Source organism: Ambystoma mexicanum, chromosome 5q (genome assembly GCF_040938575.1).
Source record: "Ambystoma mexicanum isolate Mex_15411 chromosome 5q, UKY_AmexF1_1, whole genome shotgun sequence".
Classification (NCBI taxonomy): Eukaryota; Metazoa; Chordata; class Amphibia; order Caudata; family Ambystomatidae; genus Ambystoma; species Ambystoma mexicanum.
In genome coordinates this window covers 617,357,616-617,369,865 of record NC_090933.1, presented here as the reverse complement: position 1 = coordinate 617,369,865, position 12,250 = coordinate 617,357,616, and the positions used below count along the sequence as shown (strand labels likewise).

At 49.4% G+C, this 12,250-nt stretch overlaps 1 protein-coding gene across 2 annotated transcripts in view; it reads left to right on the top strand.

Annotated features, from left to right (window-relative positions):
• NSMAF (neutral sphingomyelinase activation associated factor) overlaps positions 1-12,250 on the top strand; it is a 2,198,666-nt gene that overhangs the window by 1,231,595 nt on the left and 954,821 nt on the right. For both annotated transcript variants that reach the window (XM_069621092.1, XM_069621093.1), the window contains 2 exons: positions 11,057-11,108; positions 11,204-11,324. In XM_069621092.1, the coding sequence (XP_069477193.1) occupies positions 11,057-11,108; positions 11,204-11,324 (173 nt within the window). The remainder of the gene's footprint in view (positions 1-11,056; positions 11,109-11,203; positions 11,325-12,250) is intronic.

The following is a 12,250-nucleotide window of genomic DNA, read 5'->3' as shown; positions in this document are numbered from 1 at the left end:
ACTCAGGCAGCGCTTCACCACGCAGTGCCTGGTGATACAAAAGAAGCATATGGGGAATGAGTACATTTGCATATGCTTTATAGAAATCGGTCGAGAGCCCATCTGGACCTGCTGCTTTCCCAGTAAGGAGCGTTTTAATAGCGCCCTAGATCTTTCTCAGTTAATGGTTTGCCCAACCAATCCCTTTCTTCCTTTACCAACCAGTACAACACAACCTGGTCTAGGTAGATTTCAAGCACACTCTGATCCACAGTAGACCTTGAGGAATACAAAGCCCTATAGAAATCTACGAGTGCCCCCGTTATCTCCTCATCTGTTTGCAAAAGTCCCCCTACCTGGTTTGGGATCACCGCAATGTGCGACTTAGCTGTTTCGGTCCTAACCAGATGGGCTAGCAGGGTCCCCGTCCTTTGACCCTCACCATACCATCTCACGGCTGCACTCCTATTAAGGAACTTGACCTCCCGGTCCGCTACGTCCCCAAAGAGCTTTAATTCCTCCTGGAAACTAGCCTGTATCCGATTGTTTGTGAGGAACCCTGTTCCTGCTTCCAACTCTCTCAATCAAGCTCTGCCCTTATGGCCTTAAGGACCCCTCCCTCTTTTGCAATGCACAGCCCCCTAATCAAACACTTAAAAGCTTCCCAAAGGGTGGAATGCAATGCCACTGACCCCTCGTTTTCTTGAAAAAACTGAGAACCCTCTCTCTTATTTCTTCCCGAAACACTGTGTCTCGCAAACTTTCATTCTTAAAATACCAGCTTCTACCCCACTGCCAATTCCCGGAGATAATAGTCGCAATCATAAGGGCATGGTCAGAAAGCGTGTGTGCCAAAATCTTACACTCGGAGAACAATCCTGATACATTAGCGGAAGGCAGCACATAGCCCAGCCTAGAAGCCGAACCGTGTACTGAAGACCTAAACGTGTACCCCCTTTCTATGCTGTGGTGGGCCCACCATACATCCACCAACCCTTCATTTGCACAGACCTGCAGCAGCTTACTGGAGGCCTTAGTTACGCCTCTGTGGGGACCACCCATCTTGTCGAGTGAGCTGGTCATAACCGCATTAAAATCAACAGTCCAGTATTCCACGCTGTCCCGATGCCGGAGCGTGAGAGGTGAGTCTCCTGCAGAAATGCAATATCTATGTGGTGTCTCTGCATATATAACAGGACCTTCCGTGCCGTGGTGGGACAATTTAAACCTCTGACGTTCCGTTAGAGGTCATACACGCGACTCCTCTGTTAGTCATTCCAGCTCCACTGAGGAATTGGTGTAGCTAGGAGGGTTATCATTCATGTATCACCACCCTTTTCTGCCTCTGTCCATCTCTCGCCCAACCATCTGCGACCGGCCGTGTGTTAGGCTCACCTGGACCCCACAGGGGTGTCGATCGGACCCGGACAGCTGCGGTCTCAGTCAACGTCATGCGTAGTGCAGAGATGACTGTCTGGACTGGCCCGCCTAGTCTTGTCTGCTGGACCCGAAGAAGTATTTTCCTTATGTTTGTAAAAGATGAGCTCTCCATCCTGCGTGTCTTGCAGGGGCGCGTAGATACCAGTTACTTCACTGGTTTGAAGGCGTTGGGAGAGTTCCGGTAAGCATTGACTCTGAAGTCCCAGGCGGGATTGGTAAGTATCAAGTTCAAAGAGTTCAATGTGCCCGATGTTCACTCTTCTCCCTTTCCTTCCTTAAATTGCAACTGAGTTCGTGAGAAGAAGGTCTCGTAGCTGCTGCTGGCGTTGAGGTAAGAGTCTGTGTTACCCAACGCTGTCCGGTAACTATTGCATGCGTTAACGTGTTGTTTTTCTCCCTCTTTACAGATGCGGCATATGAAGATGTGGAGAATAATAGCGCCAGTGGTAAATCAGGTAAGTCTATGGTGGTAAGAGGTATTTGTTGATTCCCTTGGCTCACCTTGTTATTCTTGTGCCCCTAGGTGCCGGAGTACGGCGAAGAAATGATGGAGACAGTGCCGGATCGAAAGATGCTGTGAGAACTGGTGAGTATGGCGCCGTGCTGGAGTCGGCGAAGCGACGCGTGCAGGACTGATGTACTTTCCAGGTCGGGAGATGAAATGGATCCGGAATCAGGTGAGGAATTTGAAATAAATTTGTTTTCTAACCTTGTCCTTTTCTTCCTCTTTATTCTAGGAGCTCCGGATTCGAGGCGGGCGTGGCAGAAGACTGGATGCTGGCTGCAGGCACGGTGAGAGTCACGCTGCTGGATGCAGAATAACACGAAGCATGTGCTGCTGTTCGGGCGTGGTTTAAATAGCCTCCAAAGTAGTCCCAGGAAAGAAGTTCCCCAGGACCACACCAGATTAAAAAATAGTCCCTGTAGTAAAATACTCCCATCCAGGCCTCACGTTGGCTTGGATTTATTTGCAGCATGGTCTGCATGAGGTAAGTAATGTCTATGAGCCTGGCGCCTATGGCGCCAGGACTGATTTTTATTATGAGCCTAGTGCCTACGGCGCCAGGACTGAACCCAGACAGCCCCTAGCTGGGGCTGCTGGGGTTTTTGTAAATGTCTGGATGCCTGCTCCCGGGGCTGATGGGCTTGATCCGGATGCCCGGGGGTAGGCATCATGACACCGTGCCAGTGAAATGAGGTAGAGCGTCATTTGCCCCCCACTTCTGCCAGCCACCCGTTCCACCCCAATGCCTAACTCCAAAGCAGTGAGTAGAGGTTGGTGAACTGGGTGCCATCAGAAACAACACCAAATCATGAACTGAAACTTCCAAGCCCCCCACCCTCACTGACAACCCCAATGTGCCAGTATTGTCCCCCCCACCCCTAAAGCATCTAAAATCCAACGCCTGGGAGCAACTCGAGGCTTAGCCAACCCCACCCACCATTTTCACAATACGAGACCCCGACGGTTGAACCACCCATGCAAATTTAAAGAAAACACAACAGTATTGGAGTGCAGCTGTACACCTGAAACTTCAGTCTGGATCTCTGGGCGAGGGCCTCCCATAGCCACGTCTACTTCTTCCCGGCACAGCTCCTTTATCAGCAGCGTCAGGAAAGACGTTTGCCTCTTTGGGGGATTGTAAGAAATGGGCTTTGCCATTGTGCTCAATTTGAAGGCATGCCGGGAACAGCATAGCTTTGAGCCTTTTTTTCTCTTCGATAAAGGTCTTCCGTGACGCCTGTACTTTGTTTGAGAAATCCGGAAAAAGCCAAATCTGATTGCTGTGAAAACCAAGGGAGTCTCTAGATCTCTGCAAGATATCATCCCACTGTAATTGAGGAGTTTGCCGATGATGGGCCTGTGGGGTGTCCTTGGCACCGGGGGATGCCTCCCAGAATTAGATGAGCTCTTTGAACCACAAAGGCTGAAGAAAAACTAGGCTCGCCAAGTGTCTCCCGCAACAGTACCTCCACCATTTGCTCCATAGACACTCTGTCCGCGGCCTACGGGACCCCGACTATTCTGATGTTGTTTCGACGGGACCTGACTCCAAATCATCGTGTTTTACCTGTAGCTCCTTGACCGTCTTTCGAAGCAGAGCCATTTCCCTAGATGTTGTGGAGGATTCGTCCTCCACCGGGAGAGTCGTTGCTCCCCATCGTCCAGTCTGTCACCGTGCCTGTTGACAGGCCTGCATATGGTCAGCCTTACAGGTAAGAGTGCCCATTTTGTTGTCCAGTGAACTGATGCCGGTCTTCACCTTCAAGCAGTCCACCGCAGCTGCCTCATTAGCCCCCACCGCAACATGGGGGTGCTGGTACACTCTAAGCCTCAAGATGTCACTCACGACACCCAGCAGGCTGTATCAGCACTTTACAAACATATTACGGGCAGTGCAGTACTGTATATAAATGTTCACCGGATTTGACCACCCGCTCCACTCTTGCAGGTCTGGCCTCGCACACCGGGTATGTGCACCTCACCGGAATACTGTGCCATGCCACACCAGCAGGCTGCTCCTCAACTTGGGCCTTGCCCCGATGCAGCGTACTGGGGACCACTGCCACCCAATGGCACAGCAACCAGGATACACAGAGCAAACGCAGAGCAGCTAACAGGCGCTGTACTGCCCCATCGCAAGCCTACAGCTTGCCGCTGGCCGGCCTCAGGCGTTCCTCTTCAGTGCCACCTAATGCCCCTCTCCCGGAGTACTACAGCCGCCAACTCCTCGGGTGCCAATTCAGAACACGAGCCTCTCCTCACTCTGTGTGCTCCAGGGAACAGTGCAGTGGTGATTTGAGCAGCGTGATGACCGCTGCAGGGGGCAGCCACTCACTGCCCTTGGCCTCATTGATGTCTTGCGAGGCCAGCCACAGCAGACCTTAGGAGCTACTCTGGCCACGTTTATGCAGGCCGTGCCACCATCCCACGGCAATGCCTGTACTTCAAGCTTTTTCAGACATGGTACATGCCAAGCCTCTAACCCCGGCCCACCTCAGCACTCCGTACTCAACAGTTTTTAGGGGTTGAACAACCGCGATGGGCAGGATAAATTCCAGATATACAGCAACTAACTCGGGAGCTCACCTAAGAGCGGCCATCTTGGCGAAGCACATGAGCGCCCACCCCCGAGTAGTATTCACATTTAATTCCTAATCCGGTTCATAGATCATTATACATAGGAATGTGTAAAGACTGCAGGGGAATATCTGTACTCCTGCCCTCCATATGACAGAGTAGAAGCACAGAGCACCCCAGCCAAGATTCTCTATATGGTAGTATGGAAGAGCAACCAAGGCTTAAGCTCTCAGGAGGTGATGCTGGCTGGTTCTACAGTGAGTCCCCAAGCCCCCACAAAGGAATGTCCACACAATGTTATGTGCTAACACAGTTCCTTATATAAAAATAAGGTTCAAGGTATATGCACAATCAATAGCACACTTTGTACTCTGGTAATTCTAATATGGCAAATTTATACAATGTCTATGTGGTACCACACTTAGCTATAGATTCCTTTAAAATGCATCAACTGCTAACAGTTATAATGGCATACAAATCATTCAGCAATGTGTAACAACATAGATCATAGGAAGGAAGTCAAGTTAGGTTAAACAATGGCAGAATGCTTCTTTTGCTACTAAGACAACATTTTGAGTGAGGATCCTCCCCACCTGGCCAACCTGTAATAAAGAGTATTAACAAGCCCAGTCCATTAATGTTTAGTCAGTCTTGTTTAATGGTCAGAAAGTTCAACCACCCCAATGTACCTGATATAGAAGAGTTTCTTCGTTAGTTCGTTGACGTTGCCCTCGAGAGTGACCTCCCTTTAAAGCAGGACCCACAGGGCGTTGAGATCCTCGAAGAAAAGTGAACTCTGGCATCGAGACAGCAGCTTCGACCTTTGCGGTTTTCTTCGACGATCGTTCGTGGAAGTCCTGGGAAGATGAGGCGTGTGGTCCACCTCGATGCAAAGTGTTAGGTGCTGCAAAGAAGATTCTGTGATGGATGTAGGCCCACCAGCGGGCGTCGGGATATGTTTTGGATGCCCTCTGACCTGTCAGTGCTGCGCCTGCAGCACGTACCTCGGGATAGCTTCGGCGATTGGGACTCGCCCATGGGCTGGACTTCGGATCTTCACTTCATCAGTATCCTCGGGACGTCTTTGTCAGCTTCTGGTGGCAGGAAACCCACTGGCAGACTTTCCTCGGTAGCCGGCGTCCTCGACTTTCTCCGGCGGGACAAAGCAGTCGACGGTGATGGCAAGGGAGCCCTTTGTTCAAATGTTCTTAGGCAAAGGTGGAGCGTTGCGTCTCCGGTTGTCGAGCAGCACAGAGTCAGGCTGTCATCACTTCTCGGCGACACGACTCGACTGGCTTCCAGCAGTTATGGAAATTCTCCGAACCCCGATCGACGGCAATGGACTTCGATGGTATCGATGTCCTGGCGCTTTACTTCAAGATTCTTGGCGGTCCCCATCTCTTTCGGGACAGAGTTTGTTGAAGAGAAGCACGTTTTGCACGATGGTCCCTCCTAGCTCAGAGAGAGGTTTCCCCCGGACTCGCGATCCACCATCCCGTCAACTCCTAACGGCTAATGTGCACCGCTACACGACTGGACGATAATGACCTAACATTCATGAGCTGGAATGTGTGGGGGTTAACTACAAGAAAATGAGACAATTACAACTCCAAGCTGAGCGCCACAGCGCCAAAATCCTGTTTCTACAAGAAACGCATGCTTGCTCTGATCACTGCGAAAAGTTTGCTAAAATGTGGGTACCAAGTACTCTACCCAAAGCCGTGGAGTTATGACCCTAATTAACAGAAGCCTTAAGTTTAATTGTAAGTTCTCACAGATTGACCCCCCAGGCAGATGTGTTACTCCAAGGCACCCTGCAGAATAGGGAAGTGGTTCTGTTGAATATTTACGGTCCCAATATTGACGACCCTGAGTTTTATCTACACCTAGCCTCCCTTTTAGAAGGCTTCCCTTTGATACCAATCTTTTGGGATGGCGACTTTAACACAATATTGGACGTCGACCTAGATAGATCCGGTTCCAAACCTCATCAACTTTCTAAAGCAGCTTATTCCATATTAACATCTCTTCCCCGACTCGCGATTGTAGATGCATGGCGGCTCATTTACCCTGATTCCCGTTCCTACTCTTTCTATTCTTCAGTACACGACTCACACTCACGAATTGATAGATGGCTGGTATCCGATATACTAATAAGGAGCGTGTCACACCTCACTATTCTCCCCAGAACCCTATCCAACCACTCACCAGTGACCATGTCTTTCTTCTGAGGTCCAGACCAAGATCGAATTAGACACTGGAAAATGAAACCCTTCTCTCTCCTAGACACTTCCTTTAGTTCCGATATGGAGACTTCCATTGAAGATTTCTTCGAAATCAACACTGGCTCGATGTTGTCGCAGGCCACCCTTTGGGAGACATTTCAAAGCCTACATCAGGGGTATTGCCCTATCCAAAGAAAATGGCATCCTGAAAGCACTCCGGGGGGATATCGCGAAAAGTGAAGTCAAACTTGCCACCCTCGAATCCCAATATGCACTACATCAAATCCCTGAAATCCTAGCATCCCTAGGCACGGAACTTGACACGTTTCGCTCCCTTGTGGACCGTGAGGTGAAATTCCTTGACAGCCCCGGCCTCCCTAGAAAATACAGTGAGGGCGAACGCCCTGGCCGCATTCTGGCCAGACTTCTCTGCCGTGAGTTCGGTTCCCCAAATATCTCAGCAGTGGAAAGATCCAATGGTACCCTAGCCACACTACTGCAAGATATTTACTCAGAGTTCCAGGCCTTTTACGAATCCCTCTACTCGAGTACTGAGGATGCTCCGACAGTGGAGATCGAATCCTACCTAGACAACCTCCCCCTCTCGATCCTTTCCCCTGAAACCATCAGTTCTCTCGAGAGTCCGTTTACGTCTGAGGAATTTTCAGAAGCCATAGACTCGCTATCGTCGGGCAAATCCCCGGACTCGGATGGCCTCCCAATCTAATTTTACAAACATTTTAAATCCCTCCTTTTCCCTCATCTGATGACCCTATGGGAGGAATCAGTGGAAGTGGGCAAGCTCCCCCCCCTCTCTCCGTGAGGCCGTAATAACGGTCTTACTTAAGCCCGGCAAACCCCCCACTCAATGCGGTTCGTACCACCCCCTCTCACTGATCAATTGTGACGTTAAAATCTACGCCAAATTGTTATCCCTGCGCCTAGCCCACTTTGTCGCACATTACCCACCCAGACCAAGCAGGATTTATTCCTGGACGCTCCACTTCCCTGATTTTGAGACGGCACTTCAACATAATTAGCAGAATCAGCCCAAATGTGCAAGCAGTGGCCGCCACGCTAGATATGCAAAAAGCGTTCGACTCTGTGTCGTGGAAATACCTGTGGCGGGTTCTCAAAAAATGCAAATTTGGTCCCACCTTCCTATGCTGGGTTAAGCTGTTATACTCAGATCCAGTAGCCAGTGTCCGCACCGAGGAGAGATGCTCCCCCCTTTTTCGTATCGCAAGAGGAACAAGACAGGTCTGCCCCTTCTCTCTTTTAATCTTCGCCATAGCGATGGAACCATTTGCGGACATGATGCATCAATCCCATGCACACAGAGGCCTACGAACTGCCGGCCAATCGGACATTGGCTCCCTATACGCTGACAACGCCCTTATATTCATCCATTCCCCGGCCACCAATCTAGCTCCAATACTGGAAGACGTCCACTTTGGACACATCTCTGGACTCAAGGTTAACTGCTCCAAATCCTCCCTCTTCCCGCTTACTGACTGTACACTCCCCCCCCCCCCCCCCACCGGCACTATGGGGTTCACATGGGCCCAATCGAAGTTTACCTACTTGGGTATAGAAGTGGCTCGCCGGACCGACCTTGTGTTCGAGAAGAACTATCAGAAATACCTCACGACTCTTGCTGTAAAAACATTGGGCTGGGCGAAACTCCCTATCTCACTCGCGGGTAGGATAGGGGTCCTTAAGATGGTAGTGCTATCCCAACTCCTGTACAGGTTTATCAATATCCCCCAGTGGCCGGGCACAGGCTTTTTCCAGTCGTTAACTTGCACCGTCAACACCTTCCTGTGGCACTCAGGTGCAGTTCGGCTTAAGCTTGGGACATTGACCACCCCCATGGAGCGTGGTGGCTTCGGGGCCCCTGATTTCCTCAAACACTGGCTGGTGGCGCAGGCCCAATTTGCCCCGCACTGGTTCAACACATTGGAACCCCCCCACACGTTAGACTCGAGAGATTAGCGGTAAGCAATCGAGATATCCGATCCTTAGTTCTCACTCCCATTCCAGTAGCCCTAGACTCACTAGACCCAGTAGCATGCACATCCCTTGCCCTATCTAAAGCTTGGAAACTACTAACCAATACCCACCCCTTTCATGGTGACCTACCACTCTGGAACTTTCTTCCGGAGGTTCCGCATGTAACACCACGTACCGTGCGCCGGTGGTCCGAAGCAGGCTACGAATTGATCCGAGACGTCTTTGAGCAAGGAATCTTTATCGAATGGCCAGATCTCCCACTATCCCTGAGACGGAAACCATACGTATGGCTCCAATATTCATCCCTACGTAAAACTGTTAAACTCAAATACCCCAATTTTCCATCAATACCACCCGACGACCCTGTGGTCGCGGAGCTATCAGCCTCAACCCCCTCGAGAGATAAGGTGTCTAGACTATATTCTCTGGTACAGACCAGTTCCACCCTGGCATTCACTAAACTGAAACAGGCATGGGGGGACGACCTGGGGGTGGAGATGACCGATGAGCGTTGGTCCCTTATGTGTGCACTACCCACAATGTATCTCTCAACTCCCGTTTTAAGTTGATTCAGTTTAAGGTACTGCATAGATATCATTATACCCTGAACAGACTACACCATATGTCAAACGACCACTCCCCCATATGCCCCATGTGTGGCCTCGACAGTGCTTGTTACATTCCTATGATCTGGTCATGTCCTTGCCTCACACAGTATTGGAAGGAAATATGTTCCTCCTTGTCCACAATCCTTGACCAGAATATCACCCCGACTTCGGCACGATGTCTCTTCCATGATTTCCCTGAGCTGTGCTGTGACTCCAGAAAGGTAGCTGTCCTCTGTATGCTACTCGCAGTATGGTGCATCCTTTTATGCTGGCTTCGAACTGCACCACCCACCCACGCGCAGTGGCTCGCGGCGGTCACATGGGCTTCCGATACCTGGGCTATCCAGCAGCCAACCCACTCGAAGCCCAGAGATATCTGGTCGAAGTTTCGGTCCTACATGGCCTCTACAAGACCCGACTCAGATGTTGAATCTCCACCCCTTCCCCCCCATCCCATTGACCCTCTCCTGTAACACCGGCTCCCTGGACTCCCTTCTAGGTGGTGTACAATCCCCAGGTTACTGCCACGAAGTATGTTAATACTCTGTACCTGTACTGTATGCAATGTGTATTACATTTAATTGCCTTGTTTGCTGCTCGTTTCTCTTTTGTTGTCAAGCTAAATAAATAAAAGTTAAAAAACAAAATGCAGGAAACAAGACGAGTGGAGGTGGTGAGATCAAAAGCAGGAAAGGTCCAGGTGAAGGAGACATTAGATGCCAACATAAAGGCTAGGTGAAAGAAGCCAGGGGACAGGTGGTTCCCAAAGTCAGGACGAGAAGTGAACATCCGGGCCTGAGAGTGACGAGGAAGCAATCTCACCCGGGGAAGAGAGTCGTACGGAGGAGGCAGGAGAAAAGCTAAGATGATCAAAGAATGAAGAAGAGAGTGAAGAAAGCCAGGACACAACAGCGAGAATAGGAAGGTTCCAGTGGACCAGATTGGCTCCATTCAGGACGGCAGGAAGTGGAACGAGGTGGGCACAGGTGGGTTACAGTTAGATCAGGGAAGCAAAGGGTATAACATCCAGGGTACAATCAACCTAACCCACGTATATCTTTATAGCTATCATTTCTGACCATGACCACAGAGACCCATCTGCTCACAGGTCCTGCTGCCAAAGTTAGTGGTGGGGTACAGGATCCCATAAGGCCTGCAACCGGCCTAGACCAAACAAGAGGGTTCAGGAAACCTGAGAGTCTAACACCAGAGGAGTGGTAGGGAGAGGTGAAGCAACTGTATAGACTCTGACATTTGCTTTTGGGGCCCGAAGACCTAACTAACCACACCTAGCGGGAGAGACATGTTTTTGGAGACATGATTTCTCCTGGGGCAATCCCCAGTTTGTATTTAAGTTGCCCATTAGCTGTACATAGTCCCCAAATAAAATTAGTAACTGACAGTCCTTAGTCTTGGAGTTCTTGTTTTGATCCCATCTGTTTTACGATACCAACTTGTATAGTGATTATTAAAGAAGACATTTCTAATAGCTTGGATGATTCATTTACCACCCACTTATGCAGCAATAGTTATGTTTATTATTTATTGTATTGCATCTTATTAGTAAATTGAAATGGTGTCTTCAATGGGAATGTCTTCCAAGTACTGCAGATAAATGACTTTTATTTTCATTGTGTGATATAATTGTAATCTACTTTCTTTCGAATACAACACATGAACAACATATGCTGATTTTAATTGTCTTGTAGCATTGCAGAAACTTGGAGAAACTGTTTGGAGGGTGCTACAGACTTCAAGGAGGTATGATTTGTCTGAAAATAAAAGTAACATTAATTTAGATTTTCCTTTGTTCGTGTTTCAATTGTCCTTGTCTTTTTTTCTTTCTTTACATTTAGCTGATTCCAGAGTTCTATGGATATGATGTGGGTTTTTTGGTGAACAGTTTGAAACTGGACCTGGGCAAAAAGCAGGGAGGAGAGCTGGTAGATGACATTCAACTTCCCCCTTGGGCTACAGGTAACCATAATTTTGTTGTATTCATAAACAGTTTTTGTTAGTTTGGGGAAGCAGCAAAGTGCTGTGAATATAGCTGGAGAAGCATCAGGAAGGCATGTATACAGTGAGGAGCTAATCCATTATAGAGATTATTTAGAAACGTATAATAAGCTAGTGACTGGCAGTAGTTTGAGGCCATTCATATTATACAGGGGCGGATGGCAAACAGTGTTCTGGTGCGGTTAGGGTTCTTTGGTGGTAGTGCGTAGATTTCAGAGTGGATTGTAAACTGAGCCTTAGATATGGTGGTCAAGGAACCTATTCAAAGTTATGTTATTAGCATTTGTAAAGCACGCGTTCGCCCAAAGGCATCATGGTGCTGTAAGGGAAGCTACCCAGTCGGAGAAGACCAGTGGAGTGGTCAGGCTTAGAACAGGTTGGTTTTCAACGCTCTTCTGAATCCGAGATGGTTAACAGTGGCCCTAAGAGGTTCAGGGAGGCTGTTCCAAAGTATGGTCGCGGCAACAGAGAAGGCTCTACCACCGAGCCCTGCCCGGTTAAACCTGGGGACAGTGAGCAGGTTAGAAGTAACAGAGCGGAGGTTCCGGTCCGGACAATATCGGGTGAATTTAAGCTGCAGAAATTCAGCACCCTGACCGTGAATAGCCCGGTGAATAATACACAGAGATTTAAACTGAATTCGTTGGTTCACCGGGAGCCAGTGCAGTTGGCGAAGCACTGGTGTAATGTGGGCACCATAAGGGGAGCCAGTAGCCAGCCTAGCAGCCAGGTTCTGCATACGCTGAAGGCGATGGATGAGGCCGATAGGTTGAGACAGATAGAGCGAATTGCAATAGTCCAGTCGTGTGAGGACTAACGCGGCTACCACAGGAGGGCGGAGGGCTACCGGGATCAAGGGCATAACCCTCTTAAGGATTCTGATCTGG